Below are 27,276 nucleotides of genomic sequence, written 5' to 3'. Positions count from 1 at the left end.
ATGAAATTTGAAAAAAATATAGCCTTTGTTGAGAGGCAAAAAAACCCTCCCCCTTCACATTTACTTTTTATTGCTGCATGGAATCACAGAAGGAAGCACCCATTACAACGTTATATCAATTAGTGAGTCGAGTTTGCTTGAGCTTTGGCATATATTTTCAGGAAAAGGTATACTGATGCTAGATCGCCTCTGTTTAGGCCTCGGAACTCGCGCACATGCGACAACGGCAAGCGAAGGAAATGGCGGAATTTCTTCGACGTATAAATCCTGCAGTCTTTGCCAGTCAAGATCGCGAGGAGATCATGCAGCCTATGATGCTTGGAATGCTTGAAAAGCAGCAGCAAACCCATCAATTATTGACACTGCTAAATGTAGCTTGTCCTGTCACAAACAAAGAAGGCGATGATATACTTCTCGGCCTATATCGGCCCTGGCTGGAGGACGTTGATGAGAGAGTAGAAGCAAAGGCCAAAGAAGTCAAGGTTTGTAGTTATCTTTGATAATATAATCGTTATGGCTTGCATTAACAATACTGGCAATCAGAAAACGATACAAACTGCCAGTCAGGACCTGACGACGGAAACTCCGAAAGGGAGAGGAAGAGGGCCATGGACGGTTAGGGAAATAGCTATACTCCACGCTTTATATCCCATTCTTGGCCACGACCATGAAGCGTATGAGTCAGTTCTACCAAATAGATCAGCGTGAGTGTTTGGTTTCGTGAATCAGGCTGTGGGGTACTAGTTTATAACTAATGTTACAAAACAGGACAAGCATTGCAAGTAAAATAGAGAAAGAATATCTTAAGGGCCATCTGCCAAAGCACGATGCACGTGCACAATACAAACGACCTCAGAGCATCGACTCCGAAATTACTAGAGCAACTACTGACTATTGGGCGTCGATCAAGGACACCATAACGCAACCTACTTCATCAGAACTTGTTGATTCGGCAGAGTTCACGGCTGTACGTAGCACACCAATGCCGACTATAAAGAAGACGTCTCGCCCAGTTGGTCGCCCAAAGAAATCGGACAGTAGCGGTGGCGAAAACAAGGTATCTCGTGCAGTTCCGGACCATGCAGGGAAGAGGACTGCAGGGGATGAAGAAGGTAATGATTCCGAGATAACGCCTAGCCAGAAACGAACTCGTCGTCCGAGAGCGACGAAGGATCGGGCGATAGATGCTATCAAGGATACGATTGAATCGATGCGGAAGCCCTTCTCGGATCTGGGTTCAACTCCTTCAAGTCCACCCTCTGCTGTTACCAGCGAGGCACAATATTCCATTGATTCCTAAAAAGCCAATCAACACACAAAGACCAACAACCTTGCCAATTGAAAGATTGGCGTTCTAAGTTAATATTTAGCTGTTGAGGATATCGGACTCAATATGCAAACAAAACAAACGACTGAGAAGTCAACAGATGCTGGCGTATTACGCGGTTGCATTATTGCCAGTATAATGCCATGATATGATTCTTGGTTTAAGTAATAGAAGGGTTTCAACATTGTATATAAGTCATAAGAATCAACGCATATGCATATTAGAATGTGTAGCGCTCGTTAAAAGCTCGTCTTTTTTATTACCAGTACATAAATTCCAAATAGACATGGCACATTTGTAACCCTATGCATTCTGCACACCAATTGATGAATTTAATGCCCAACTAAACACGTTTACTGAAGCGTTAAACTTCTGCATCCTAAGCGAAGATAACACGGGCATAAACTTCGAACACAATAATACAATAACTTTACACAATGCAGCAACAGCAGAACTTTCGATGACTTTGAGGTACATATAATATCATCAACAAGGCGAATACCTATGCCATTGCCAATATCGGAATGTATTTATTGCATTGAATTATATCCAATTTTGAAGGGGGTGGAGCTAATGTAATTTATTTGAAGATCTTACCATCGGCAAGATCCTCGAAGTTCCAGGACATGTAGTCTTCGATCTCCTTCTTCTTCTCTTCGTATTGAGCGGGCTCAACCTTGGTGAAGTTGTAGGACTCGTAATCAGCAGCATCATAGATTTCGAAAGGAACCTCTTGGCCGCGGATCAACCAGTAACCGGAGATGGTGTTGTTGTTGTTGGTACCACGGACAATCATGGAACCGAAAGCGTACTTGTGAGCACGTTCAAGACGAGCGTAGAAACCACCGATCAAGTTGTTAGACATGAAGGTTTGGGTAAGCTCATCGTTGTACTTGTAGTCGACCTTCCAGAGAGAGAAACCCTGGGGATCGTGGTTCTCCCAGAACCACTTCATGGCAACATCGGTATCGTTGTTGGAGTACATACGCTTCCAGGCATCCATGACGAAAGGAGAGGGAGGCAAAAGGTCAAGAGCGCTCTTGGGCTTGGGCTCGGGCTTGGGCTCATCAGCTTCTTCAGCGGCCTCAGGCTTCTTCTCCTTCTTGGGCTCGGCCTTCTTCTCCTTCTTGGGTTGCTCAGCAGCAGGCTTCTTCTCCTTCTTAGGAGGAGTGTACTTCAAAGCAGTTTCGCAAAGAGGGATATCACCGACGACAGCCTTGAAATGGGGCTGGTTGATCAAGGTGTTGAAGTAACGGTTAACGTTCTTGTATTGGGCACGGAACTCCTTATCGAAGACCATCTTGTAGGGGCCGACCAAAGAGGTGGCAACGCAGATATCAGCGAAGGTGACCTTCTCACCGACCAAGTAGGTCTGGTGGAGAAGGACCTTGTTAAGGACATCCATGGCGCGCTTGACCTTCTCAATAGCAGCATCAACGCTGGGCTTGAGGTAGGGTTGGTAACCCATAAGAGGACCAAACCAGGCAGAGAAGTTGTTGTTAACTTCATTGTCAGCAAAGAGGATCCATTGCTGGACAAGGGCACGCTCAGCGGCGGTGGCACCAAGGAGATCAGTGTTCTCCTTGTAGGCGGCGACGTAGTAAGCGATAGCAGAGGACTCGAAAAGTTGGAATCCATCAGCACCCTCGAAAACGGGGACCTTGCCCAATGGGAACTTCTTGAGGTTCTCGGGGGACTTGAAAGTCTCCATGGTGAAGTCAGCAGGGACTTCAACCTCGAGGCCATTGTAACGGGCAGCAATCAAGGCCTTAGCAACTCTGGGGTTGTTGGGGTAAGAGTAGATTTTCTAAAGATGATGTGGAGTTTAGTGTTTGAAGTGTCGAGCATGGATCAATAACATGGGAGACTTACACCAATGGGAGCCATTTTCTAGTGATGATCAAAAGAGAAAGAGATGATGTGATGTTTTGCTGGCGGGTGTTTTAATTGACAGCTTTGCAGTAAATTTTTTTTTTTCGTGTGTTGTTGATTTTTGGATGGCAGCCCTCAAAAACCTGTGACTGCGCGAGGCCCAAGCGACTGATCGAGTCAGAGTGATGCAGACACAATTAGACGATGGAGCACAGCAACCATTAGCTCTGTCTCTGTCCTCCATCTCGACGTTTAAAACCGCAAAGGTCTTCAAGGACAACGCAAAACCTATTAGCTCACTCTCATTCGATGATACCGGAGAACTCTGCGTGACATCTTCGTCAGACGAGAGCATCCACATATACAACTGTCGACAGGGAACGTAAGTATGAATGAAAACGCGCGCAGTCGGGAAGAGACTCAAGCTAAAATTGGACATTGTTACTTAGGCTTGAAGGAACGCTTTTCAGCAAAAAATACGGCGTGCACTTGGCTCGGTTTACTCATCGATCAAGCAACGTCATATACGCGTCAACAAAAGATGATGGTCAGTCTTCATATCATGAAGGGGGTTAGCTGTAAGAATATGTTATTTATGGTTTTGGGTCGATTTTAGATAGTTTGCGATACTTGTCATTGCATGATAACAAGTACATCAGATACTTTAGAGGGCACAAGAAAAAGTAAGTCCGAAATTTGCAGAGCAGCGACCGTCTGATATCAACTAACACACCAATATAGAGTGATTTCTGTTGAAATGTCACCACTTGACGATGTCTTTCTCTCAGCTTCATTAGATGAGACCATTCGTTTATGGGATTTGCGATCCTCGTCCTGCCAGGTAACAGACAGATAGATGGCATTGTTCAGGATAACATCGTGTGTTTGCTAAACACAGCTTCAAATAGGGATTGTTGAACGTTGGTGGACGGCCTAATATTGCCTTTGATCCATCGGGACTTACTTTCGCTGTGGGACTCAACTCAAATACAATCAAAATCTATGACGTGAAGACGTTCGATAAAGGCCCTTTTGCGACATGGAACTTATCTGACCATCAGTCACCACAAGGATTCCCGACATGGACTTCTCTCAAGTTTACTAACGACGGAAAGAATATTCTGATCACTACTGCCGGTAACACACATTACCTTGTTGATGCATTTGAAGGACATCTAAAACAACGATATGAAGGGCATATTGGGCTACAATCTCCTGATAACGGAGGATGTGATGCTGGTCTTTCACCTGATGGCCGCTTTGTTTTCGCTGGTATGAACATTGTATAATTTGTTGTGGGGCAAGTTTCAATGACGCTTAACTTACCCCTTCTGCCATATTCTCAGGATCGCAAGATGGCAGCCTTTGCGTGTGGGACATTGAAAATCCAAGCATGGACAACCAGCCGATTAAGCAGTTAAGGGCAGAAGAAGCACCACTTTCATGTTTTGGTTTCAATCCAAGATATACCATGATGGTGACCGGACACCAGCAAGTGGTAAGTGACAATGTCTTCATTCGCTGTACAACGACCTCTTGTTCCCCAGTGCTCGTTAAAGTTATGGAGTTTCTGGTTTATAATGGTCGAAGATACCCTCCTACCTACTTTTATTCTTCTCAAAACTAAATGCATTTGCTTCTCTCAACTCACAGTCACTCTGGCAACCGAGTATCAACATGTCCACTTGAACTTGGGGAAATTTTATAGTCCATAGTTTAATTGCTGAGTATTCATCACCTTGTACATTTATTCATTCCGTGAGGAGCCACTTTTTTATGGAACAATGTAGATATACATTTTCCCTGTCATCTAATTAAAATCCCAAAGTCAAAGAGATCAAGTCGCTCTCTTCGATCCCATTAAAGCAACCTCATAGAAGTCGCGCCTCATCGCGCGCAAGTCATTTCTTCTCTTTCATCGAATACCAATGGAACATCTAACGTTTTAAGAGGTTATGTTGAAGACAATTATACGAAATCAAAGTTCGATATCAAAGTAACTTAAAGAAAGGGAGAGGGACATAGTGGTTGGTGTCAATGCAGTGGTTGATGACGTGGAGGCCTCCATTCGCTGGCAATTTGAATCAAGCTCTCGATTTTCGAATGCCGAAATTGTTGAGTTTCGAACTGGCTTGCAGCATCTGATCTCGCTCATCCAATGGCAAACCTACGACGCGCCTTGCTTGTCCTCTCATTTACGTTAGCTAGTGTACTAGCTGCTGGCGTCGAAGATGAATTTGGTGTACAGCCTGAAATTGTTCATCAATTCCGAGCACAAGAAAAAATGCCTCCTAAGATCGTGTCACAATTGGCGTCCCTGCTAGTTCTTGCACCTTGGATAGCATTGTTAGCTGGCGTAAGTGACTGAATGTGTCTGTGCTCATTGGTTTCATAGTCTGATTCTCTTGTTTTTAGTGGGCACAATTGGGATATACACCCGCCAAAGTCATCAACAGCATACAAAACGAGTCCATGACTTCAACTGTCTCAATCTTCAGTTTCCTCGGAACCCTTGCAGCAATTGAATTTCTTTTCTTCAACTACTGGACACACCTAAACCTCTTCCAGACCCTAGGCTATCTCTCTGTTTTGAGCGTAGTAGCTTTCATCACTGGTCAGCGTGCGTTGACTGTCGTTCAACAGAAGCGTATTCGACACACCGATCCTAAAAAGACACAGTAGGAGGGGTCATAGTGACAAATAAACCTCCATTATACTCATAAATAAAAAAAGAAGAATACCGTACGTGACTAGAGTGAATATTGTAAGGGACAATGGGTAAATTTTTTATTTTTACATAGGAGTGATCTTGTCCGGTCGAACGTTGACTGGTCTATCGCTATACACAAACGATATAAATTTCCCTGCAACGTCCTTTTGGTGAGTAGCAAATACTATCACATAACCATACGCATTTTGTGTCAAAACCGTATCTCCCGTAGCAACTCCCTGATGAAATGGATGAACTTGAGAAATGATATAGCTAATGACAGTCAAAAGTAGGCGCGTACCTGAACAACATTGGTATAAGGGCCTGAGGTGGCTATTTCGCGGCCGAAAACAGCGCTTGGATGCTTTTCGTAAATGGTAACATTGGTAGGAGGAATAGGCTCAATGCCATCAGTCTGTAAACGAACTCTGCAAGGCGAATTCATTTGAGTTTTTTCACTTTTTAAAACTGGTGCAATGGCATGTAATTCAACCTGTGCCTTACCTGACAGTTGTCAACTCCCGTATTTCTAAGTGGTATCTTGGGTTTCGGTGGTAGTTTCTATACGTAGAACATCCCATTGCATTATATCCGACGATCCTATAAGACAATGTCAATGCATATAAGCAACAGCAGTAAGGTATGATTGATCAAGTCAGACAAAAGACATACCACTCGCCATTGATGACTTTTCTGAACATGCCCTGTGCGAGGAGAGTAAGCACAATCAGTATACCATACAAAGCTGATGATATTGCAATTCATAGCTGACTTACAGCGCCTTCAACGGGTATAGAATCAATAGTGTACTGCGTGTTACTAGCGATTGTTAAAAGGAAATCGCCAACTAGCCCCGGTTCATAGGTAGACGCTATGATAGTATAGGAACCGGCTGAGAGCACAAGTTAGTACCAAGGTAAAGAGCATAGACCGCCGAAATCCTTCCACCTACGTTTGATATCGCGAAGTTCACAGCAGCAGAATCCATGTTGATATGAATTTGTTTGGGAAACGACTTCTCTGGGTGAAAAACTGATAACAGTATGATAAGTTCATCCGATCTTGTGACAGCCGTAACATATGCAAATACTCCTACCTTGCGACTCGTTTACCGCCTTCCACTAAAAGTAAGTGGATTGCAAACGTCTTTGGAGCTTCAAGCATGATAATGATGCCACATTTCTGTTGGCCAGTGCTTTCAGGAGGTGAAATGGTTAGCTTCCACTGTGGGTTGTTCATGAAACTTGCGTTAGATGCGTTGCCTCCACTCGATTGATCTGTCCATCGACCAGATATCTGCAGATTATCGTGTATGGTCAGCAACAGGAAAAATTCAAGTACAGGTATGACCGAGATAGTATATGGCAATACCTTTTGTTCAATTGAATATGTTTGGGGAACATCTGTGAGTTCAAATTGTGAAAATGAAAAGGCTTTCAATGAAAAATAGAGCGTTTTCAGCTTCTCATGTTGTGAAAATACAATCGTATAGGTCGACGTCCCCGGTGGGGCATTGAAGCGGATCTGATTAATAATTAGGCTGGTATGAGCGTGGTGCGATGACTTCAATGGCTTCTTGCAATACGACAATACTCACCAAGATATGGGGGCTATTTACATAGGTGCCTTCCTTGAATGCTTTGCCATGATGGTAAACACGTTCGCCGTTGGTATCATTATATACATGGAGGGTGATAAAGTCTGTGTTCTTTGGTTCCGTCACTGTAATGTGCTTTGACATCAGCAACCATACAGCTGATGTCTTGTTTTCTGGCACTTTGACGACCAGTTTAAATTGCGGATTGTACCCTAGATGTTGATTTGCGTCAGCGTATTCTGTGCAAGAATGTAGTATGCAGCAAAGAACTTACCCAAATTGTAAGTATCTTTCTTCGGGCCAACATCACAATGCCAAGGACTGTAATTGGAACGGTAAATCATCCGAGCGGGATAGTCATATCTCTAGGTGCTGTGTTCACTCACATATGCAGCGCCCATCTGTACATGAACAATTCGGGATTCCAATTGAGATGGATGGAAACGAAGTTTTCACATACAGAATCAAAGTCGATCCAAAAAATTCCATCGTCAAACTGCATGGCTGATGAAGGATCATAATTGAGCGCCTTCATAAGCTCTGGATTCCATCTCTCTGTGTCCATATGACTGTATGGTCCTTTCCAACGTAAATGACTCCAAGGATTCTTGACCTGCATGAACCGGGTACCATTGACCTCCCTTATATCTGATGACATGGAATAAGCAGGTTAGATTGACATAAAACAGCACATGGAAGATCAACAGGATAAAAAACTTGCCTATAACGGCATATGCATGAGTAGGCACTAGGCCTCTTTCCGCCGCACTCTCCTCTGACATTTCGCCAGTTGAAATAGTAACGAGTACATCGCCTAGTACGATACATTAATAAGCGACATGTAAGGGCTAAAATCATTGGATCCTTTTGAATCGCTTCTTACCGTATTTCTGGCCTCCCATTAATCTATCCCAAACATTGTTCGCAACAAAGTCCTTGTCTTCAACAAAAATGTGTTCCGGTATCCAACCAGTTAACGTATAGAGATCGATACCTGAGTTAGATCCAGGAAAATCATAACCTCCCATGAGCTTCATATACTGTAGGATAGGCAATGCATAAGTTGTGGCCCATCCGGGGAAGCGATGGATGTGATTAGATCAGAACTTACTGCTTTCTCGATGATAGGAGCCCACAGTTCTTCGTGATTGGTAGAAAAGGTACACATCAATGTACCGTCTCTGGAGACTGGCAGAAGATCGTCTACGACTGAAGCGTCTATTAGAACATCATAGCTGCTAACATTTTTGGCCCAGAGAAAATTACACTTACTGATCTGTTATACACGAGGATAAATGATATAGATGATGGCAATCTGAAGGTCACTAAAACGCTCTTGCCATAGACATATAAACAAACGATTGAACTTACCTTGCGTTTGATACCATTATAGTGAAGTTTAATCATATATTTTCCACTTGGGTTGTAACATGGCTGGCCGAACTTATTTTGTGGATAGATACAGGACGTTATAAGCTGTGCAACGGACAATCAAATTAGATCAGGCGAGCACCATGTAAGATTTTATACAAGACTTAATTCCTACCTGCTTCCTGAACTTCCTCTCGTAGGCAGCTGAAACACAAAGCGATGCGACAAACGAGCAGTCTGTCACAACATCTTGAACAAGAGCAGAACTGGACAAATGGTATTAGTGTACAATGCATCTACCATTCATGTTAGATGAAATAATGACTTATGGATTACCTGGACACTAATTCAATCATTTTAGGATTGCGCATGATTTCAGACGGCCGTTTCCATCCACCAAATTTGGCTCTTTGCAGCGCTGATAATGGTAGTGAGCCATCGGGGTCACTATAATCAGTCATGTCAGCCAAAATATACACCGTGCTGTGGCGAACTTGCCAGGTTTACATACATAAAGAGTTCGTCGTAGGTGAATTTTTCTCGCAAGTCCGATTCATCCACCCATGGCAGAAAGAGCTTTGAGTTGACATTGGAAGTAAGCTTCAATATTTCAATTTCAGCAGAACTGAGTTTCTTCATTGAATTTTCATCCTCTTTGCACTTCAAAGCTCCAAGTGGTGCTGCTCCATGATTGGTGATAGACCTTGCATAATAGCTTGAGGATGCGGATGAAATGGAAGATGAAGCATGATGATCATCCTTCGGTGAAAACTCCTTTTGTGGGACTAACAGGCCGTTTGTCGTATCCGATTTTTTTAATTCGTCTACTTTGTTTAACGCTTGCATGCAAAGTTCATGACAATGGTGACATCGTGGATCATCTTTCGACAATTCTGTGATAAAGATGAATGACGCCGAGTGAATAAATGCCAGATAGTGTGCTTATCCCGCCTATCCACATGAAATCAAGCCTTACTTCTATACACCTTTAGGAAGTTCGATGCTGCATCCTTGTACAGTTCCAATGAATGATCAGTGAAATCTTTCTCCTCGTTTAGGATAGCTTGATCTAGCGTAAACTGAACAAAAGACAATAAGATTCTCCGCATCACAGACGAAAATATAACATGTCGCTTAGAATCATTACATATGCTTTCTCCAGTAGAATGTCTATATCTGATTTAGGCACCCAAGCTTGATCATTGTCTTGATATCTGGAGTCCAACGGGCCTGCTAATTTGCCTTTGTGACTTTTTCGATCGTGTGTGATAGCGTGCTGTGACGCATCCGGATGGGAGGATATGACGGCTGTAAAAGAATAGCGGTACAGTTGTTCTGCCCGACTAGAATATTCCTGTGACTTTTGAATGATTAATTGGCGTTCTCCTTCATAACTTGAATCTACACCATTACATAATTAGATGCCAGTTAAGTCAGTAAAGCGCCGTACACTACGATGAAATTTACCTGACTTCTGAATCAAAAGTCGGTCGAGGAGCTGTTACAAGTTAATTCCCATTCGTATTAGTAATAATGCCGATTATCAAGAGACGGGTGGTGCAATGTGTTGTATACCTGGATTGCATCTATGTAAGCCTCGCGAGCTTCTGCATGCATTCCCGAATTATCCAACTGGACAGCGTGACAAGCGACATCGAATGCTTCACGGTAAAGTTCCTGTGTTTCTAATTCTCGAACGTGTGGCCCACTTGAGGTCGTGGACGGACGCCGGTAATGCGCCATGCAACACTTGTGCTTGCCACGAAGAACAGAGTTATGCGATCCCTTAGGAAGCAAGTTGCAGGTTAATTCGCTCATCGAAACTAATTCAATCGCCGCCATTTCATCAGTGGCTGTTTGTACGCAAATTGCAGAAGGGATGCCTGCTAACAGCACTCCATTACAACAGCAATGGTATTTATAAATCATACCGTATACATTTATGATGGTATAGATTGAAAAAGACGGTTCGATCGTCTTTCAAGCACGTGGAGACTCGATTGTGCCAGTGCAAGTTCTTATTGGTGGATAGCGAAAAAGGAAACCTCTGGGCCTCGCTTTTTGAAAAAAAAAGTTTTTTGACTGGATATTCGTAAAACCTCTCTCCTTTTCACCTGAATCAATTCCGCCTTCAAGATACCGTCACGGCACTTACGCAACTTCATATAAAGTCCTCGGCTCAAACGTGAACCATCATTGCTCGTCATCGAACCTTCAACCAATATAAGATTTAGCATGTGTCCAATACAAGTAACTACCATAAGAGGCAGAGGAAGAGCTTATTGCGCAACGGCATCTATTGCCAAAGGCGAGACTGTTTTGACATCCTCGCCCATAGCTGCCATTGTCTCTCAGGAATGGCTCCCTGAAACCTGCCTATGGTGTTTCTACTGCTCATACCCTCGAAGAAATAAGGTGCGTGCAATCGCACACCAAGACATTAAGCGAAGAAAAACACCGTTTGAAGGCGCAGGCTTCTGCTCAGATTCGTGTAAGGAACTGGCAGTGACATCGAACTACGCAGGAGAGTGGGAAATTGTGCAAAAAGCGTATTTAGCTCTCGATCACGAATATCGAGCAAGAGAGCAGCACGAAGGAATAGCTACCCCTGCCGCGAGTGAAGTGGATGTTGAAGACTACTTTGGTGGCCATGTGGATGCGGACATATCTGAAACTGAAGAGGCAACAGATATCAACGACAGTGTCAAACTGAAAGAATATATTGATCGTGTTTGGAACTTGGCAACCCGCGATTCTGCTCTTCTTGCCAACACCGAATCGTTTGTACCGGAGAGTGAAAGAGTTGATATGTGTAAATTGATTGCCACATGCCTTATTCGCAACTATTATTCGGAAAACAGCATTTCCGATCCATCCATACAGAATTTTGACAGCCTCATGCATATGCAGTACAACGAAGTCACTCGATTCCAGGATTTATATCGAAAGATGGAAGTGGCCGGCTCAACTATGACGATACCAGCAACGGCATTACAAAGTTTTGAAGAGGCTTCAAAGTATGTGCCGGAGGATATTATGCAGGACATTCAACTATACCTGTTTTTCTCAGCAGCTTTTGAGAAAAAGGACATCGATATACCATGGGCTTTCAATCACACACTGTTTCGACACGTGCTGTATAGAGAAATGTCCAACTCGTTCGGCATCTGGGATCCTTCTGAAGGATCAGACCAAGAACTATTAGGATGGGCTCTGCATCCAAAGGCTGTGTACTTCAACCACTCTTGTGAGCCCAACATTCGAAAAGTCAGACAAGGCCGCAACATGGTGTTTATTGCTGAACAGAATATCGAGCAAGGAGACGAGCTTTGTATTGCATACGGTTCGGTAGCAGAACCAGTGGACGAAAGACGAAACCGCCTTTTTGATAATTATTCCTTTTGGTGTCAGTGCTCTCGTTGTACGAGAGAGTCAGCATAAAAAACCTCAAAATACCCATCTACCAAGAACATTTCAAAATACGCATTACATTATTTAAAACATTTATAAACATTAGAGACGCAGCCTCCGTCTGATCTGAACAAAAAGATATACAGCGATGATATATATTTGTGTAGAGAGATATATATAACATGCATGCTTGGACATCGTTTGTCTAAGCTTCATATGGCATGTTGGTAAAGGCGAGGTACTGATGTAGAGTGCCAATTCCGATGGGTTGGTTACTTTGATAGCTCGTCGTACAACTCGTCGTCATGTTCACTATGATATTCCTCGCCACTAATAACCCCAAAGTCCTCCTCACTGCGTACATCTTCATCGTACTCTGGCGCTTCTTCATCGACAGTAAGCAATGGTGCTTTCTTGTACATTTGATTGATCTATACCAAACAGTTAATATATATCAGATACATTCGCAGAGTAAAACAGGGGTCGTACCTTAGAAAGAGTATCGCAGAAGTTGTTGAAATCGTCTTCGGTGCGGCAGTAGAATCCAAGCAACATGGACGGGTCCAAATGGGAAATGTGTATCTTACGGGGTATGCTACAATGGTATGAAGAGAAATCCTGTTTTACGTCTGGTCAGTGTGCCGCGATTTGGTCAACTTTTACAAATGAAACGCATTAAGTCTTACTGCTGCTGTGTACTCTTGGAGTGCTTTTGTTTCCACTGCTGAACGAGAAAAGTGTGGATCGAGATAAATAAGGTCGTCACCTTGTAAACCAATAAAATACAGCGATGAATTTGGTCGACCGCTAAGATATCATTACATTAGTTAGGTGGGTGTAGACATGAAAATAGCTAATATGTAGGTCAAAAGTCGCTTACCCAGCTATACCGACAAATTGAGGAAGTTGAAAGTACGCCTGTGTTTCAAACAAGTTAGAGACAAATATGAGTTGTTCACTGTACACTAATACGATAACGTACTTTAAGCGTCTTGTAATAAATAGGATTGATGCTGCTGTCAATACCAGGCTTGATGGGGGCAAGAATGAGAACGGATTGGAATTTACCAGCATCAGCTGGACTTTCCTCCATCTCTATTTTGCGGCTGAAATATTTTTGATGTAGCTCTCTCTCTTCTCTCGCCTCTTCAGAACTTCCACGAGGTGAAATCTTTCCTAGGTCATATCTGGGGCGACTTCCTTTTGCGATGGCTCTGACATCCTTCTTGTATACAACGCCATCGGACGTTACATACACAGTAAGTTTTGCGGGAGGGTAATCGGTGACCAAAGCCCTGTATCCATGTTAGCCTTGTGCAAGTGCTTCAAAGAATATAAGCCTTAACCATACTTACTGAATGACTTGTCCAATTGTACTGGGTCCGAACCACTCTCCAATGTTTTTACCCAATTGTTTACCAAGCAAGGCTATTCTATGTATGGAGAAAGGCGCTCTGGCTGATAATTCGTCCAAGAACCAGTGTACAATCTAGAATTAAACCTCGTTAGTCAAATGCTCTATCTATTCCCATGTCCGACTTCATTTCAACAATTACTTTTGCATACTGGTTCCAGCCGGATTTTGTCATTGTGCTTCTTCTCCAATCTATGTACTGAACTGTGAGATGGATGTATAAAGCTCTTACAAGAGTGAATTATGCATACCTCGTCCCAATAAATGTATCATCAATGTATTTGCAAGAAGACTTTGTCCGCTCCTTAGCATGCAGCCCCATCCAATATCTGTCTTATAATTTGCTGGTCGGATAGGTGGGTAGTTGTGGCGATAAGTATACCAAAGTCGAGAAGTGAAATCCTCATAGAAATCAGCTGGCCATAATGAGGACACTGCGAATTTACTGATGGTGTTTTCTTCGGCTGAATCATTAGCAGGCTTCTCTGTTGGTGGTGGAGCGTCTGAGACAGTGGAAGGGGTATCGGAGTGTGCGGTGACTGAAGTTGATTCTGGTGCAGCACCAGTGTCAGGAACGGCTGTCAAAGAGTGTGCAGCTTGTTGATCGAACATAGATTCTGCTTGAGCTGCTATTATTTTACTTTCTAAACTTTCGTTATCAGGCAGTTCGTAACGGCAACCCAAAAGCCATAATCCTTGGTTGCGGAGATCCGCAGCTTCTTCAATGTCCGGTTGGTTGCTATCGCCAGTCCAGCTACCTGGCAAGGATGCTCCTTGTCGATTCAGCACAGAGTTGGATAGATCTGTTGAAGTCTCCCATATGTTTTTTGCCCAGTTTCCAATCTTATGTGGTATTTCCGCAGCCAAGTACGATGAGTTGGATAATATGCGGTCAGCCAACGGGGCATTGCCGAGGTTGTTGAAGTTTTGAGGTAAAGGTAGTTTATCAGCGGAGGGTGCCTCTGACACCATATCTAAGGAGGCATCACTTTGGCTTCTATCGTTGTTGGAATCTGGAACTTCACTTGCAGATTGCATAGGTGCTAACTTTGAGAGTCGGAAGAACGGAAAGCGGCGCTTTTTTCGGGATTGCTGGTATGTAATTTTGAAAGATCAGCGGAATGTAAAAGGCTTTGGCAGAGCAAGAGAGTCTATCTACCAAAAGTATGTCAGCTGAAGAAAGGATCTAGGGCTCACAAGGCGCTCAGTAACTATCGTCGTGGTCGAGCCTCGTGATGCACTGGTCAGTCAGAAGAGTCACATGATACAGAATTTCAAAGGCCTGCGCAAGGGTACCGGGAAAATTTGATGGGTTCTCAACAATCAAAGATTTTGTTTCAGACACTTGAGACAAAAAGACATATTAATAGACAATTTTATATTTTTAAGCTCTCAGATTCTTCTTGACATTCAAGCTTTCAATGTTTGTTCTACTCTCCCTTCTCGCCATTGTTCAATGGGTTGCCGCCAGTTCTTGCCCCCAGCTTGACCTCGATTTCTCGAAAATCGCTGATGGAACTTCCCCTTTTGATATCGGCTTCACTGATGTATGGTGCGGCCAAAATGCCATCATCCAAGGTGGCAAAATGGATCTTTCTTTGAACAAAAAGTGTGGACCAGATATTTCCACCAATTTGAATGTTCAATCTGGCTTATTTGAGGTTGATTTGGAAACATCCTGGGGATCAGGTGTTGTTACTGCTATCACTCTTTTTAGCGCAGGCACTGGTGAAGATAAAAGGGATGAGGTTGATATGGAATTTATTGGAACTGATGTGACCACAGGTAAAGGAACATTACATGCCGTAGCATTCGATATTTCATCTCACTTATATGTCTTCGACAGTCCAAACTACTTACTTTGTTGAAGGAGTCCATGTCCCGGGTGCTACTCAATCTGTAGACTTCCAGGTTGCCTCCAATACGTCAACTAGCCGACACATTTATGGTATGGAGTATACACCTGATAGTATTTCTTGGTATATCGATGGTCGCAAGGTGAACACCGTCCTAAAGAAGGATGGAGTGCCTTTTCCAACAAAGCCAGTCGACTTGAACTTATCTCTCTGGGATGCTACCGAATTTTCTGAATGGGCCGGCAAGGTAATTCAAATTCTTCAAATACACCCTGACATATATGAAACCTCGTCGTAACGAATTTTTTTTTTCTTGTTTTTCTTTTTCCAGATTAATTGGAATGTTGCTCCCAATCAAACGTATCATGCCTACGTTTACTCTGTGAAAGTAACACAGAATAGTTGTTCCGGAAGCGTTGAAAAAGTTAGCAACGTCTCTACTAGCTCATTGACAGCATCCACTGTGACCCCTGCACTAGCTTTACAATCAGCCACCGTTTCAGACGTACAATCAGTCTCTGCCTCCGCTAGTCCAAAACCCCAAGCCACTATGCAAGCAGTTTCATCTAATGTCGATGTCAGTCCATCTTCCACCTCTGCCACTACAGCAACTAGCGCAGCACCCAGCTCAGCATCTAGCTCAACAACTAGCACAGCATCGTATACTTGGCCTCTCACATATACTATTTCAGTAATCGTTTTGGCAATTTGTAATAATGTGCTTTAGGAAAAGCAATCAGTCTCTTGTGACGACCAATCATTCCATATTACATAGAAAAGTCTACACTCATTTCCATGAAATTTAATTGATAATTGAATGATTCAAAACAGGCATCATCTTTGCCCAGATTTCCTTTTACTTGTCTCATCATCAGACCATCGCCATAATGTTTAAGAGCGTTAAGATGACAAAATAATAAAACGGAAAGCTACGGGTTTACAATAATAGCTACATAATCTCATTCGAGGCTCAGTACCTCCTTTTGCAAGTTTTATTTTAGTCAACGGAAAAGTCAATAGATGGTACAAAATTCAATGTTATTACAAACAACATGATGTTAAAAGTAGAACACAATTTTAGTTTAGAATGGCTGAAGTACAGCAGCCTTCGCGACAGCTCCATGGAGAGCATCGGTTTCGGCATCGCCGCCACCGTTATCTTCTGGAGGGGGCTGAATGATGCCTAACTGCAACTTGACTGCGCGCTCTTTGAGAGCGATCCATTGTCGAACTCCATACAGCAAATCAATGTCTTTGCCACCGACATCGAATGCTGACAAATAATCCTCTGCCTTCCAGGGTCTTGATTTACCAACTGATTGACGTTTAAGACCTTGATCCCAGACGACCTCATGTTGGAGCATGTAGGCGAGTCCACGAAGACGAGGGTCAATGACTTGACTGCTGAACATTTTTGTAACAATATCGTTAAGGATAGTATCGTACTTGGATTTAAAGGAAGGCATTGTCATCAGCTTCTCATAGAGGTAAGAATGCGTAGCTCGGTTAGCTGTAAACTTATCGGATTTATCCGTTGCCAACACCGTTTGGTCCTGTTCCAGGCCATTACCAAATGTATAATCAAAATCCATGGGTACATAGACATATTGATTAGCATCAGTCTTATGATACATGGCATAATTGTTACCACCTATAAGATAATTGGCGCATTGTTAGACTAATCAACATATATACTGTTTTGAATGGTTAAATATGAGACATACTGTAGACATGGCCATCCCAATTTCCTGTTAGCCATTCAACTACCATGGATCGCATATAGGTGTCGACATCCAACCATGTGTTCCAAGCTACCATATCATTGGCGGTATTCGTTGGCTGATATGTACTAATGAATGCCATAAATTGCACTAGCTGATTCATAGCAGTGCCCTCCGGGTCTGCATCTACCCGAACTTCGTACGTATTTGTGTCGTATGCTGAGATATTAGCTCCACGATAGAAGAGATCGGCGGCATATTCTCCCTTTCCGGCATCTCCTTTGATCAACGGTCCAACATCGACCTTTTCTCCTCCGTAGAGAGATTGCCTGATAAACCTGTAGGAAGGGGAAAATGGTAGTTAGCGTGCGTATCAGTAACATTTTGATGGTTCTGAATTGGGCTTACTGTTTTGATGTAACATCATCAACTAAGAGAAAAATGCCCACAGGTTTATCGTTTAGGAACAGTCTGACATACGCGCCTTGCGAGGTGGCGACGCCGGTAGACTCCAACATGTCAGCATAGAGCTTTTCTCGTATAATGGTTGGATCCGTGGCTTCTGAGCGTAGTTTGAGATGATAACGCCCATATAAGCCATCAGGAGAGGATTCCTTATCAATTTTGAGCTTGTAAGGAACTTTAGCCCAGGAGCGCGTCGAGTGACCACCAATTTTGATTTTTACTTCGGAGAAGTGCTGCACATTGTCATATCTGAGCGATATAGCAGACGGGGGTCAGTGTGTATGTACATTTATGTCATGATCATCATTAACACTTTTTCCTACCCGATGTAACTCATTTTTCCAGTAACGAAAATGTCTTCTTGGGTTGCATTATGCATGCGGTCCATTTCCCGAGGGTCAGCTTGGAAGTGAATCGTGGCAATTTGACCATCTTCGTATAGCTTGCTACTCTTGACCGGATAAAGATAATCATACACTTTAGGTAAAGGAGGGAGGCTGAGTTGATTCCATGGCCTGCCAAACACTTCGTTGTAGGTGCTGTTTTGGGTCATGATGGCTGGTCGTTTGAATTTTTCGAAATCCAAAACGCTGCGTGCTTTCATAGAATCCACAATAACATATTGATAGGATTTCTCACCGGGAGCAAAGCCACTGAATAGCAAGGGTGTGCTAGGATTTTGAGTCAATGGATATATATCGTCGTTAATAGACACTCCAACCAAGTGGGTAGCTGCGGATGGTGGAACAACAACGTTGTAGTTGATAACGGAGAGCGCAAGCACTGTTTGAGCATACGAAGAAAAGGTATGCATGCATGCATTCATTAGACAAATATAGGTATGAGAAAAAAATACATTGCCACGTTGAGCACATCATTCTATTCTTACCTTCTGGAATTATCAAGATCGCCGCTGCTAAAGTCGTGCCAACCTGTGAGAAAAACATTTACTCAAACAAAAAAACAGTGAAGATAATACTAAATGTCAAGTAAAAGTTAAAAGGGTTCGATAAAGTGTCCAACATGATATCGCGTGAGAGATCGTTTTTATACATCAGTACGTTATGTCAAATAGCCAAGAAATTTTCCGGGAACAAAATGTTATATGGGTTTAATCTAATATCTCTCGAAGGGTGGCGACATTTCAATACTGACTGGCAGAAAATTTATTCCTATTCAATATCTGTGTATAATTGCTTGTTATAAGTCGGATGACTCCACGCACACTGCAGTAATAGTCTAATTCCAAGAAAACAGCATTTCAACCACCCCTTTTGACACTGCAAGCTACGTGACACTCAGCAATTCAATATTAAATCCGATTTGTTTTTTATTTTGTCAGATACAATTTTTTATACACTGATGGAGAAAGACAGGCTATAGGGTATACTCTTGCAAACGCAGGATAGAAATTATGTTGCAAATGATGATACCATGCATGAAGTTTTTTTAGGTTGCATATTTCTTGCAGCTAATTTGGGTGATATTATGAGTGTGTAGTTCTATTGCTGTGAGCTGCCTTCCGTAAACACAACCTGAATCGACGCCATAAGACCATGTTTGCAAATTGAGGCCTTTGTTTGCTGCATGTCCGTAATACACATTTTTTGGAGAAGCAGTGCTATTTTGAGCTTGATTCCATTCATCGGACCAGGGGTCTCCGGTCTTGTGGCTTGCAGTAAGCTGTCCATCACTGTTGATATCTCGCACGTTCATGACAGAATATGGGTCTTGGTCGTTAATGTTGGGTACTGTTGGGTCCAGGCCGCCATGTACGAAATAGGCATTGAAGGACGGTATATCCATGATGACGGGACAGCTTTGAAGATAGGCGTAGTCTGAATCAGTCAAGTTGCTGCCAAAACGGGGGGTATGAGGAGAGAGGGTTAGAAAAACAGTGATCAACTTCGAAGGCTAAAAGGAGATATTGCGCAAAAATCCAGGGCAAGTTATACTTACGTCGCTATTTTCTGATGGTCATTACCAAAATTGAGAGGGTCAGGTACTGGACCTTCATCCATAACGGACGTTCCAGACATAGAAGCGAGGCCATTAACATTTTGATATGTCCTCATCCTGATAACCTTGTCATCGTGGTTGCCCCTAACGCATAGAGCGCCAATTGCTTGAGCTCGTCGAATAACTCCTATGCTATCCGGCCCGGTGGCTGTCAAGTCGCCCGCCAGTATAATTTGATCAGTTGTAGCGTTATAGTTGATTGCAGTAAGCATTTGGTTGAATTCGTCAACGCATCCATGAATGTCGCCAATCACAAATACGCGGGACTTGTTTACCACAGGGCTATTTGCGTCATACGTTACTATTTTACTCATGTTTGCGTAAGGAGATACATGGTTGGTTTTTGGAGCAGCCGTTGCTGGTGCTGTGCCATTGGCGTACTTCTTGTGAGTTACCGCCCTATAATCCAAGGTCAATGCAATGTCACAGATTGTTTTCTGGTATTTTCATTGAAATACTTACCAGACGATGCCAAATATGACAGCGGCAAGACATATTATGCCAACTACTAGACCTCCAATGCACCACTTCCTTCGGGACCTTCTCAATTCCACAAAGTCGTCATCTTCTGATACTATGGTAGGTTTTTCTACAGTAACAGGTTTTTCTACAGTAACAGGTTTTTCTACAGCCATAATGTATGAGGACGTATGGAAAAGAAAGAAAAGTGTTATAAATAACTTTCAATAAGACAATACCCTTTTTATATATGGCTTTACATGAGTCTGTGTGTGACGCTGAAACATCGGAATCGTAAATACGCTGTAAAAAATAAAAAAAAACATCGACCCATTGTTCATTGGCTACCTGGTAACTAATTGACTATGTCTTTCTTTCCTAACTGCATCGTTTCGCATTCTTTATTACTCATTATCATTATCGATCAGATTCATGCTACTTGACGTTGTCTAGACCTACGAACATTGTTGTTTGTTTTGTTTTTGATTTGAGGCATTGTTAGTCAACAGGGGCTTATAGAGGGGAGCTCATATATACAACATGCCCTACCTTGTAGCGCTTCCTTAATAATACGAATTGCATGTTTGTTGTTAATTTTTTCATTGATATTATGTGCGGATGTAAGCATCTTGGAGCTTTGTTCATGCTGAGTTGCGTGAAATATCAGTCCAAGGACGGTGAGGACTAAGGCTTTCAGTTGCATATTGCCAAGGGCCGAAGCGGTCCGTAAAGCTTCTAGGACATAGCGTCTGAGCAATTGACAAAAATTTTTTTTGACCATATTAGTAATATGTTTCTCTTTAGCATTGCCAGATTGATTCATTTACACTTACTTCACGTCAACAATAGTACCTGTTTGCAAGCTATCCAAACTATTCGAAATGCAGAGAATGCAGTTGAGTGCGTCTTTTGAGTTGTCAGAAATTTTGATATGTGACTTCAAAGTGCCTATCAAAGATTCCATCTGAATAAAAGCAATGATCAGATACTGAATATTAAAAGAAGTCATCAAGTGTGAGTTTTTCACCTCAGTGGTGTTTAGCTGTTTTTCAAAAGGTTGCATAAGAAATAGGCAAAATGATATGATGGAAGCCTTGTCTGGGAACTTGCACCAGAAATCGTTCTCGGTGCGCTAAATATTTTTCGGTAAGTATGCATGACCAGACTGAAACTGCTCTACCACGGTCATACCAAAGCAGAGACCAAACGTGCTTAAACCCTGCTCACACTTCGACACTATACCTGCAGTAAGTATTCGTATTCCTTTTGCGCTGCCGTGAAGTCTCCTACAGATTGCAGATACATGGCCGATGACAGTCTCATCGTCAATGTAAGCGCGGTAACGTCATATCTTGAAGTCGATTGTTTCATGGTATCAAATACCTAACTTGAGAGTTAATAACGAGCTTCCTTTTAACCGAAAAAAAATTACATGGAACCCGATGTCTACCTTTTTCGCTTCGTCGTAGTTGCAGACGGATAGATGATAGTACATTAAATGTTCCTGTAGATGAAGCTGGATGCTCACCATGAACAATGCCGTGTTGGTGTGCAAGTGACAGTAGCCTTCAAAGTTAGGATAGTTCTCAACGCCATCGCAGGCTATGCATGTTACCGATTGAGATAAAGTATTGGTATATTTCTCAGTTTCACCTGCATAATTGTTAGTGTATTTGACAGTTTGCAGCTGTTTGCTGTCTTGACTCACCAGCAATAGTTGCTATTCCTAGCTCAAAATAGTCCTTTGCTTTGGTTGATGACGTGTCTTGGAGATACGATAAACCGGATATGAGACAATGTATGGCTTGTATACCTGTTTTCGAAAGCCATCGGATCCTTATGACATCCACACTTTCGGTACCTTCCTCCTGTATATTGATCTTGGCAAATAGTTCAGTGACCCGTCCCTGGAACGTAATTTTGCTATTTATGTACATACTGGTATTGTGAGGTCGTCTGACATCACGTTGGCCATTCTGTTCGCTTTCCGAGCGCTGCTGTGAGCGTCACGAACGTTTCCAGAAAGAGTATAATAAAGTATGCTCAGGGCTTGATGATGTGTTATGATAGGCTGAAACGTTGCGGTACTAGATTGGGAAGCACAAATAGACTCCACTTGAGTGAGCGCGAGCCCCATGTCGTTTATTTTGTTCCATGTCATGGAAAACCGCGCCAAAGCAAGTAAAAATACTGCCTAAAACAAATAGTGTCAAACGGTTTCAAAGTAGTGGGAACACTCCACGTGTGATTGAGCTTACCAGCATCGCTTCGTCTCCACGTGTACGTGCCAATATGATACCATCGTTAATAGCATCAGTGCATTCCTTTTGAAGTGCATTAAGCCCTGTTATCTCTATCATCTTGAGGTAAAATTCATATACCCAAGATATTCGTCCCCGTCTATAACGCTGTCAGCGTGACGAAAAATAGCAACATTTAAAGAAACCAACTTACGACTTTGCTTGCTCTATAGCTGCTCCCAAGATTTTTCGAACGCCATCCCTACAGCTTGCTCCACCTTTTTTGATAAGGAGTTGGCATCGTAAATTGATCGCTTCAAATCCTAAGGTATCCTGACTTCGATCGCCTTTGCTCATTTTACGAAACTAATCCCATCTTTAGCACACATTCAAAGCTTATATGGGGTACAAAGTTTACACTTACCACCATACGTAAATTTTCGTCCGCTAGCTCCCAGTCCTTTGTATACTGTATGACAAGTTTAGCTAAGGCTAACCGGGAGACCAATTCAGCCTTTGCTGTTATTTCTGTCATGAGAAGATCCTGGAGTGTAGAAATAGCATACTGTACATTTCGTTTCGTTTCTATACTGTTTGTGTTGGAGGATGCTGTGGCACGACTACGTTGACAGAATATAGGAGGTAGGTTGCTCGATTCCAGGTAGAAATCACACAAGGCCCAGTGCAAAGTGTGAGAATCGGATGCAGTAGCCTTAGTAGAGGAAGGCTTTTGTGATTGACGTTTTTTCTTTCGCTTGGCTGGTACGATTGACTGCATGTTAAACGAATTCTGCTACTTGACCACGGTACCCAAAAACCACGAGCGCCAAAACACGTCTTCAATTGAACACGAAAATTGGCGTGCTGACCGCAGTCACTATGAAGCTTTAACCCGTCTGAACAACATCGGTTCCATTGACGGTGTTATGTACTAGATTATATGTACAGTGCTTCGAGGGTTACGAAATAAGCTATACAACAATCCACTGTAGCGCATTTCCCTGTTTTCTGTCGATGAATGGACGCTTGCTTACGCTTCTAATTTGAGTGCAGCCTTGTCGGTCCATAGATTCTCCGAGCGGTACGTTATTGGCAATATCGATATTGTTGTTCAAAATTTGACTAATTTAAAGCACAGGATCTGTGGGATACTAAGCTTTTTCATTCTCGAAATACGAAAATGATTTGGATGTAACTAGAGATGTTTTTTAATGGTACGCGGAAGCGTCAATAATTAAACCGGCCTCAGCAAAATAAAAATCACCCACTGGCATGGCTGCGTACGGAACGGCTTTGGGGTTTAGGAAGCTGTCTAATAACCATTGTTCAGTTACTTTCACGGCCACTGACGCTTACGTAGATAGTTAAAGTCATGTTCATGAGTCAAAGAAACAGTTCCGGTGCATTGGTCTATCGCGAGCCGAATGCATGCTGAGTACCAAAAATTGATATAAATGTTAAAGCCAGGTTTAGGAACAAGGGCTGCATTCAACGTCTGACATGCTTGTCAGAGCCGTGTCCATTCTATTTCTCGCCATTCTGGCGCATTTCCTCAGTAAGTTTGGGAATTGCGTACACTAGCTTCGAAATCATACTAAAGCAAATACCTGCTTTCCTTTATCAAGCACGTGGGCTTGCCCTGCTCGGTATTCTGCGCTCTATCTCTCCGTCAGGAGTAAAAACTTGTCAGCGTATACAAGGTTCGTTCATGCTCCAATATGTCAGCAGTAAGGCACAGTCTAGTGACAGAGTAGTATTCCATAGGCCCGAGGTTATGTGAGGATATGACTCACGGGTTTGAGCAAGGGGAGTACTTTTTATCTTGCGATGCTAGCAGGCTATTTCACAACACCGTGATGGACACGGGGTTTCCGCAGACGAAGGACGATGAATTGTTACACGGAGAGTTATGGAGTATGCAGATAACTAAGGTAAAAGGATGTTTGGACGTCTGAAAGACATTGAAAAGACTACTCATACCCAGTAGGATGGTAAACATCGAGTGTCAAAACTTGACAGAGGAGATGAAGACCTGGACTTTCATCCATTGGGTCTGGCTGTGGATACACAAGCCAAACAGATATTGGTAGCCAACACCCCCACACTAACCAAAAATGCATCATCTATTGAAGTGTACTCAGTTCAAGGTCCTCACTTGACCTTAATCAAGTCAATTAAGAGCAAGTACATCCATACACCAAACAGTCTTTACATTTTGCCTCAAGCAAACATGCGCAGCGCTGATGGACAATTACCTTCCTTCATATTTACGAATGACCACTTCTTCGTTTCTGGATGGAAAAAAGTGCTGGAAAACAATCTTTTGCTTCCTTTGGGATCGATAGGGCTGTACGATGCTCGCAGTGATACAGTCAAACCTCTGTTGCATGGATTCTCCTTCGCTAATGGTGTTACTGGCAATACCAATGGAACTGTTCTGTATGTTGCAGAAACATATGGACAGCGTATCTGGAAATATAGAATTGTCGTACCATCTGGTGAAGGCGGAATAGTAGAGCTGAAGAAAATCGAGAACGTACGCGTTCCTATGGCCGTGGATAACCTGTCTTACCAAGAGGAAACAGGCGATGTGATCGCTGCTGGACACCCTATCGGCTACAAGTTGCTCAAGTATGCGAGCTCCAATGACAAGTCCAATCTCATGCTACCTCCCTCTATGGTACTTCGCTGGGCGACTAACGGAAGCATATCCTACATCATGACTGACGATGGCTCGACGTTTGGTTCAAGTACTACGGGCATATTAGACAGCGCAAGTGGCAAACTGATTGTCTCTGGGTTGTTTGAAAATGACATTTTGATGTGTGACACAGACGACTATGGTAAAGGTAGCGAAACTGACAGCACAAAACAAATATTGACAGTCTAGTCATCAAAAGTGTTCCCCTCATCACTCTAATAAAGATATATATCATTGGCAAAGACATCTCGTGTTGGAAAGCAAAGGAGTTTATATGTCTGGACCACCAATACAGTGAGCGAATACATTCGAAATGCCAAGAGAAAAAAGGAAGAAGTACAAGCATGATCGTACAGAGGACGAGCATAAAACATCAACCACGATAAAAACCTCGGGTAAAATCATAATGAATGCGACCGTTCACACCTTTACATAGCATACTTTCTTGTCCAATCTCTTGCCGTTGCTTCGTAACGAGGGCGATCAGTCTTGTACATATGAGCAAGTTCAGGGACTAGAGGATCTGTAGTTGCCAGAGTGTAAGTATTTGCAAGTGGTAAAAGACAATTTGGCATCTATGGCCAACGACTTACCATCCGGATTGGGATCAGTTAATAGTGAACAAATCGACAATAAGACCTTTGAGATGGTCAAGGCTGGCGACCACTGATCTTTGAGAATATCAAGACAGATACTGCCGTTGCTATTAATGTTGGGATGATAGATTTTGGTGGTGAAGTTGACCTAAAGTGGGAAGAAGAGCCGAATTAATTGCCAATCTTTGGTTGAAATCCGTGATTTTGGTCGAACATGGCTCTAAAAGCGCAGTAAAACTTTTTTTTTTATGAAAATTTACCTTTGGGGGCTTGAAAGGGTCTGTAGAACGAGTTACGATTAGGCCGATTAAGCAGCGGATGATCGATAAGAAAGATAATACTTACAATCAGTGGGAAATGCAATAGCAAGGAAGAAGACACCGCCTTGGTAAGGACTATCTTCGGGCCCCATGATGGTAGCTTGCCAGTGATACATATCATCACCTGTAGGGCCGGCTGAGCAAGATGATGGTGGGTCACGCTCCAAGTCCCGAAGTTCCTGAAGATACAACGTAGGAAGCGTTAGTGAACAGTTGGCAACAGACGAGGTTGGGTAGGAGGTGAAGATCATGAGGCGGCATCATCAGTTCCTTGTGATTGACTTTTTCGCCCGCCCGCTTAAGAAATCTGACAAAAGCAGCCTTGCTTTGCTCAAATCGGTGCTGAACATCAGCATTATAATCTGCTTCTTCTGATACTCAAGAGAAGGATAGGCAGTCATAGCAAGAGATAGGCACTTGGGGAGGGTTTGGCTTGTTGTGATGCTTTATAATGCAGAGTAACCGATGCAAAATCTTGATACATGCGAATGATTTCCCTTGGCAAAACCGTATGATTTGCAAACGGGAGAGATCTACTTGCTACTACACTAATCAAGACAGTAGGAAATGCTGTATACACACCTTATTAATACGCTTCAAAGCCATGTGTGTTTATCTGAATTAAGTTCTACTCGTGCTGCTTTCCTTAGTCTTCCATTTTGTGCGAAATCCCAAAATCCGCGAGACGTCACCTTTACACCAGCCAATCAAAATGTAAGATGCAAAAAAGTAATCGCTCAGTGAAAAAAATCAGCCTGTCCTCATGACAGAATGGCTTTTGCGCACGCATATGCGAAACTACAGTACAACGCTTCTTCTCAAGAAAGGGCTGGCCTTTATCTCTTATTAAACTAAGTTGTTTAGAATGTAATGTTAGATATCCCATGTTTATTTACTCTGACGTTTCAGGATGTTATGATACCACGGCTATGTCGCACAGGCTGTTATTACTGCGAATATTCCAGAGAAAGATCTATGCTATACGAAAAACCTTATGATCCGTAACTAATGGATAGCAACATAGAAAATAGGCATACATACTGACTGGGGAATATGTTGGTTGGCTAAGAAGCTGAGCTCAAGCACTTGCAATAAAGATGAATCGGTATGAATGGCGCTGTGTCAAAAAGCACTGCGGGGGCTGATTTCACTTGATCATTTGCCATATCAAAGTCAAGTAAGTAAAGAATTGAAATG

The 27,276-nt window shown here is 42.8% G+C and overlaps 15 protein-coding genes across 15 annotated transcripts; 6 read left to right on the top strand and 9 right to left on the bottom strand.

Annotated features, from left to right (window-relative positions):
• The first annotated feature begins 59 nt into the window (after positions 1-59).
• Positions 60-1,633, top strand: K450DRAFT_252059 (uncharacterized protein). Its single transcript, XM_051590815.1, has 4 exons — positions 60-122; positions 198-482; positions 544-704; positions 769-1,633. The coding sequence occupies exons 1-4, from the start codon at positions 78-80 to the stop codon at positions 1,298-1,300; spliced, it is 1,023 nt and encodes a 340-aa protein (XP_051442520.1). The 5' UTR covers positions 60-77; the 3' UTR covers positions 1,301-1,633.
• An 87-nt stretch (positions 1,634-1,720) lies between these two features.
• Positions 1,721-3,275, bottom strand: K450DRAFT_252049 (uncharacterized protein). Its single transcript, XM_051590814.1, has 3 exons — positions 3,200-3,275; positions 2,745-3,134; positions 1,721-2,678 (listed from the first exon to the last, which is right to left on the bottom strand). Exons 1-3 carry the CDS (start codon positions 3,212-3,214, stop codon positions 1,908-1,910), a joined length of 1,176 nt encoding a protein of 391 aa, XP_051442519.1. The 5' UTR covers positions 3,215-3,275; the 3' UTR covers positions 1,721-1,907.
• Positions 3,276-3,312: 37 nt separating this feature from the next.
• On the top strand, positions 3,313-5,115 carry K450DRAFT_252043 (uncharacterized protein). Its single transcript, XM_051590813.1, has 7 exons — positions 3,313-3,581; positions 3,649-3,746; positions 3,816-3,882; positions 3,941-4,040; positions 4,108-4,471; positions 4,546-4,697; positions 4,853-5,115. The coding sequence occupies exons 1-7, from the start codon at positions 3,385-3,387 to the stop codon at positions 4,886-4,888; spliced, it is 1,014 nt and encodes a 337-aa protein (XP_051442518.1). The 5' UTR covers positions 3,313-3,384; the 3' UTR covers positions 4,889-5,115.
• Positions 5,116-5,319: 204 nt separating this feature from the next.
• K450DRAFT_252037 (uncharacterized protein) lies at positions 5,320-5,949 on the top strand. The gene is made up of 2 exons (XM_051590812.1): positions 5,320-5,555; positions 5,615-5,949. The coding sequence occupies exons 1-2, from the start codon at positions 5,358-5,360 to the stop codon at positions 5,879-5,881; spliced, it is 465 nt and encodes a 154-aa protein (XP_051442517.1). The 5' UTR covers positions 5,320-5,357; the 3' UTR covers positions 5,882-5,949.
• Positions 5,950-5,955: 6 nt separating this feature from the next.
• K450DRAFT_252034 (uncharacterized protein) lies at positions 5,956-6,363 on the bottom strand. Its single transcript, XM_051590811.1, has 2 exons — positions 6,211-6,363; positions 5,956-6,148 (listed from the first exon to the last, which is right to left on the bottom strand). Exons 1-2 carry the CDS (start codon positions 6,352-6,354, stop codon positions 5,993-5,995), a joined length of 300 nt encoding a protein of 99 aa, XP_051442516.1. The 5' UTR covers positions 6,355-6,363; the 3' UTR covers positions 5,956-5,992.
• A 50-nt stretch (positions 6,364-6,413) lies between these two features.
• On the bottom strand, positions 6,414-10,773 carry K450DRAFT_252026 (uncharacterized protein). Its single transcript, XM_051590810.1, has 21 exons — positions 10,453-10,773; positions 10,345-10,375; positions 10,025-10,278; positions 9,854-9,956; positions 9,389-9,770; positions 9,214-9,324; positions 9,053-9,143; positions 8,878-8,982; positions 8,812-8,815; positions 8,618-8,715; positions 8,390-8,546; positions 8,228-8,320; positions 7,893-8,154; positions 7,781-7,827; positions 7,507-7,718; positions 7,281-7,433; positions 7,006-7,205; positions 6,862-6,941; positions 6,686-6,801; positions 6,582-6,602; positions 6,414-6,509 (listed from the first exon to the last, which is right to left on the bottom strand). The coding sequence occupies exons 1-21, from the start codon at positions 10,717-10,719 to the stop codon at positions 6,495-6,497; spliced, it is 2,802 nt and encodes a 933-aa protein (XP_051442515.1). The 5' UTR covers positions 10,720-10,773; the 3' UTR covers positions 6,414-6,494.
• Positions 10,774-10,875: 102 nt separating this feature from the next.
• On the top strand, positions 10,876-12,525 carry K450DRAFT_252023 (uncharacterized protein). The gene has a single exon (XM_051590809.1). The coding sequence runs from the start codon at positions 11,113-11,115 to the stop codon at positions 12,316-12,318; it is 1,206 nt and encodes a 401-aa protein (XP_051442514.1). The 5' UTR covers positions 10,876-11,112; the 3' UTR covers positions 12,319-12,525.
• K450DRAFT_252018 (uncharacterized protein) lies at positions 12,440-14,895 on the bottom strand. The gene is made up of 9 exons (XM_051590808.1): positions 14,862-14,895; positions 13,954-14,794; positions 13,845-13,894; positions 13,644-13,777; positions 13,271-13,583; positions 13,169-13,206; positions 12,975-13,095; positions 12,778-12,906; positions 12,440-12,719 (listed from the first exon to the last, which is right to left on the bottom strand). The coding sequence occupies exons 2-9, from the start codon at positions 14,738-14,740 to the stop codon at positions 12,561-12,563; spliced, it is 1,731 nt and encodes a 576-aa protein (XP_051442513.1). The 5' UTR covers positions 14,741-14,794; positions 14,862-14,895; the 3' UTR covers positions 12,440-12,560.
• A 124-nt stretch (positions 14,896-15,019) lies between these two features.
• K450DRAFT_252015 (uncharacterized protein) lies at positions 15,020-15,982 on the top strand. Its single transcript, XM_051590807.1, has 2 exons — positions 15,020-15,487; positions 15,549-15,982. The coding sequence occupies exons 1-2, from the start codon at positions 15,124-15,126 to the stop codon at positions 15,854-15,856; spliced, it is 672 nt and encodes a 223-aa protein (XP_051442512.1). The 5' UTR covers positions 15,020-15,123; the 3' UTR covers positions 15,857-15,982.
• A 658-nt stretch (positions 15,983-16,640) lies between these two features.
• On the bottom strand, positions 16,641-19,071 carry K450DRAFT_290209 (uncharacterized protein; the record flags this gene model as incomplete). The annotated part of the gene is made up of 5 exons (XM_051593561.1): positions 18,634-19,071; positions 18,068-18,527; positions 17,688-17,993; positions 17,283-17,617; positions 16,641-17,209 (listed from the first exon to the last, which is right to left on the bottom strand). The coding sequence occupies exons 1-5, from the start codon at positions 18,689-18,691 to the stop codon at positions 16,641-16,643; spliced, it is 1,728 nt and encodes a 575-aa protein (XP_051442511.1). The 5' UTR covers positions 18,692-19,071.
• K450DRAFT_252008 (uncharacterized protein) lies at positions 19,072-20,421 on the bottom strand. The gene is made up of 4 exons (XM_051590806.1): positions 20,226-20,421; positions 19,751-20,162; positions 19,704-19,714; positions 19,072-19,599 (listed from the first exon to the last, which is right to left on the bottom strand). The coding sequence occupies exons 1-4, from the start codon at positions 20,396-20,398 to the stop codon at positions 19,194-19,196; spliced, it is 1,002 nt and encodes a 333-aa protein (XP_051442510.1). The 5' UTR covers positions 20,399-20,421; the 3' UTR covers positions 19,072-19,193.
• A 186-nt stretch (positions 20,422-20,607) lies between these two features.
• On the bottom strand, positions 20,608-21,921 carry K450DRAFT_252003 (uncharacterized protein). Its single transcript, XM_051590805.1, has 5 exons — positions 21,673-21,921; positions 21,465-21,605; positions 21,250-21,354; positions 21,056-21,186; positions 20,608-20,971 (listed from the first exon to the last, which is right to left on the bottom strand). Exons 1-5 carry the CDS (start codon positions 21,751-21,753, stop codon positions 20,725-20,727), a joined length of 705 nt encoding a protein of 234 aa, XP_051442509.1. The 5' UTR covers positions 21,754-21,921; the 3' UTR covers positions 20,608-20,724.
• K450DRAFT_251999 (uncharacterized protein) lies at positions 21,789-23,447 on the bottom strand. The gene is made up of 5 exons (XM_051590804.1): positions 22,887-23,447; positions 22,677-22,828; positions 22,481-22,622; positions 22,162-22,416; positions 21,789-22,102 (listed from the first exon to the last, which is right to left on the bottom strand). Exons 1-5 carry the CDS (start codon positions 23,238-23,240, stop codon positions 21,887-21,889), a joined length of 1,119 nt encoding a protein of 372 aa, XP_051442508.1. The 5' UTR covers positions 23,241-23,447; the 3' UTR covers positions 21,789-21,886.
• A 512-nt stretch (positions 23,448-23,959) lies between these two features.
• On the top strand, positions 23,960-25,673 carry K450DRAFT_251993 (uncharacterized protein; the record flags this gene model as incomplete). The annotated part of the gene is made up of 4 exons (XM_051590803.1): positions 23,960-24,017; positions 24,088-24,162; positions 24,227-24,393; positions 24,450-25,673. 4 exons carry the CDS (start codon positions 23,963-23,965, stop codon positions 25,350-25,352), a joined length of 1,200 nt encoding a protein of 399 aa, XP_051442507.1. The 3' UTR covers positions 25,353-25,673.
• Positions 25,472-26,725, bottom strand: K450DRAFT_251989 (uncharacterized protein). Its single transcript, XM_051590802.1, has 5 exons — positions 26,662-26,725; positions 26,105-26,258; positions 26,020-26,039; positions 25,757-25,907; positions 25,472-25,686 (listed from the first exon to the last, which is right to left on the bottom strand). Exons 1-5 carry the CDS (start codon positions 26,683-26,685, stop codon positions 25,592-25,594), a joined length of 444 nt encoding a protein of 147 aa, XP_051442506.1. The 5' UTR covers positions 26,686-26,725; the 3' UTR covers positions 25,472-25,591.
• Positions 26,726-27,276: the final 551 nt, after the last annotated feature.

Source organism: Umbelopsis ramanniana, assembly GCF_025399195.1.
Source record: "Umbelopsis ramanniana AG unplaced genomic scaffold K450scaffold_49, whole genome shotgun sequence".
Lineage (NCBI taxonomy): Eukaryota > Fungi > Mucoromycota > Umbelopsidomycetes > Umbelopsidales > Umbelopsidaceae > Umbelopsis > Umbelopsis ramanniana.
The sequence above is the reverse complement of the archived record's forward strand: the minus strand, read 5'-3'. Positions and strand labels throughout refer to the sequence as shown.

Bases quoted from the DNA above. Each gene is read 5' to 3' on its own strand.
- K450DRAFT_252043 (XM_051590813.1), top strand. From the start codon at position 3,385: ATGCAGACACAATTAGACGATGGAGCACAGCAACCATTAGCTCTGTCT. The intron at 3,582-3,648 runs GTAAGTATGAAT...ATTGTTACTTAG, and splicing joins TACAACTGTCGACAGGGAAC to GCTTGAAGGAACGCTTTTCA. The intron at 3,883-3,940 runs GTAAGTCCGAAA...ACACCAATATAG, and splicing joins TTTAGAGGGCACAAGAAAAA to AGTGATTTCTGTTGAAATGT.
- K450DRAFT_251989 (XM_051590802.1), bottom strand. From the start codon at position 26,685: ATGGCTTTGAAGCGTATTAATAAG. The intron at 26,259-26,661 runs GTGTGTATACAG...TTGTATCTTCAG, and splicing joins CTTTGAAGCGTATTAATAAG to GAACTTCGGGACTTGGAGCG. The intron at 25,687-25,756 runs GTAAGTCGTTGG...TGGCAACTACAG, and splicing joins AACTGATCCCAATCCGGATG to ATCCTCTAGTCCCTGAACTT.
- K450DRAFT_252008 (XM_051590806.1), bottom strand. From the start codon at position 20,398: ATGGCTGTAGAAAAACCTGTTACTGTAGAAAAACCTGTTACTGTAGAA. The intron at 20,163-20,225 runs GTAAGTATTTCA...CTTGGATTATAG, and splicing joins GTCATATTTGGCATCGTCTG to GGCGGTAACTCACAAGAAGT.
- K450DRAFT_252049 (XM_051590814.1), bottom strand. The intron at 2,679-2,744 runs GTCAAGCGCGCC...GTCGGTGAGAAG, and splicing joins TTGATGCTGCTATTGAGAAG to GTCACCTTCGCTGATATCTG.
- K450DRAFT_252034 (XM_051590811.1), bottom strand. From the start codon at position 6,354: ATGAATTCGCCTTGCAGAGTTCGTTTACAGACTGATGGCATTGAGCCT. The intron at 6,149-6,210 runs GTACGCGCCTAC...CCATTTCATCAG, and splicing joins CTTATACCAATGTTGTTCAG to GGAGTTGCTACGGGAGATAC.
- K450DRAFT_252059 (XM_051590815.1), top strand. From the start codon at position 78: ATGGAATCACAGAAGGAAGCACCCATTACAACGTTATATCAATTA. The intron at 483-543 runs GTTTGTAGTTAT...ACTGGCAATCAG, and splicing joins CAAAGGCCAAAGAAGTCAAG to AAAACGATACAAACTGCCAG. The intron at 705-768 runs GTGAGTGTTTGG...GTTACAAAACAG, and splicing joins GTTCTACCAAATAGATCAGC to GACAAGCATTGCAAGTAAAA.
- K450DRAFT_252003 (XM_051590805.1), bottom strand. From the start codon at position 21,753: ATGGTGAGCATCCAGCTTCATCTACAGGAACATTTAATGTACTATCAT. The intron at 21,355-21,464 runs GTATAGTGTCGA...AAAAATATTTAG, and splicing joins AATACGAATACTTACTGCAG to CGCACCGAGAACGATTTCTG. The intron at 21,187-21,249 runs GTGAAAAACTCA...GCTTTTATTCAG, and splicing joins AACAGCTAAACACCACTGAG to ATGGAATCTTTGATAGGCAC.
- K450DRAFT_252015 (XM_051590807.1), top strand. From the start codon at position 15,124: ATGTTTGTTCTACTCTCCCTTCTCGCCATTGTTCAATGGGTTGCCGCC. The intron at 15,488-15,548 runs GTAAAGGAACAT...TGTCTTCGACAG, and splicing joins TGGAACTGATGTGACCACAG to TCCAAACTACTTACTTTGTT.
- K450DRAFT_252023 (XM_051590809.1), top strand. From the start codon at position 11,113: ATGTGTCCAATACAAGTAACTACCATAAGAGGCAGAGGAAGAGCTTAT.
- K450DRAFT_252026 (XM_051590810.1), bottom strand. From the start codon at position 10,719: ATGGCGGCGATTGAATTAGTTTCGATGAGCGAATTAACCTGCAACTTG. The intron at 10,376-10,452 runs GTATACAACACA...AACTTGTAACAG, and splicing joins CTTACATAGATGCAATCCAG to CTCCTCGACCGACTTTTGAT. The intron at 9,957-10,024 runs GTAATGATTCTA...TCTTTTGTTCAG, and splicing joins TTCTACTGGAGAAAGCATAT to TTTACGCTAGATCAAGCTAT.
- K450DRAFT_251999 (XM_051590804.1), bottom strand. From the start codon at position 23,240: ATGCAGTCAATCGTACCAGCCAAGCGAAAGAAAAAACGTCAATCACAA. The intron at 22,417-22,480 runs GTAAGCTCAATC...TATTTGTTTTAG, and splicing joins GTGGAGACGAAGCGATGCTG to GCAGTATTTTTACTTGCTTT. The intron at 22,103-22,161 runs GTATGTACATAA...CTATTTGCCAAG, and splicing joins CAGACGACCTCACAATACCA to ATCAATATACAGGAGGAAGG.
- K450DRAFT_252018 (XM_051590808.1), bottom strand. From the start codon at position 14,740: ATGCAATCTGCAAGTGAAGTTCCAGATTCCAACAACGATAGAAGCCAA. The intron at 13,778-13,844 runs GTAATTGTTGAA...GTTTAATTCTAG, and splicing joins GCTGGAACCAGTATGCAAAA to ATTGTACACTGGTTCTTGGA. The intron at 13,096-13,168 runs GTAAGCGACTTT...ATGATATCTTAG, and splicing joins CAATTTGTCGGTATAGCTGG to CGGTCGACCAAATTCATCGC.
- K450DRAFT_252037 (XM_051590812.1), top strand. From the start codon at position 5,358: ATGGCAAACCTACGACGCGCCTTGCTTGTCCTCTCATTTACGTTAGCT. The intron at 5,556-5,614 runs GTAAGTGACTGA...TCTTGTTTTTAG, and splicing joins GGATAGCATTGTTAGCTGGC to TGGGCACAATTGGGATATAC.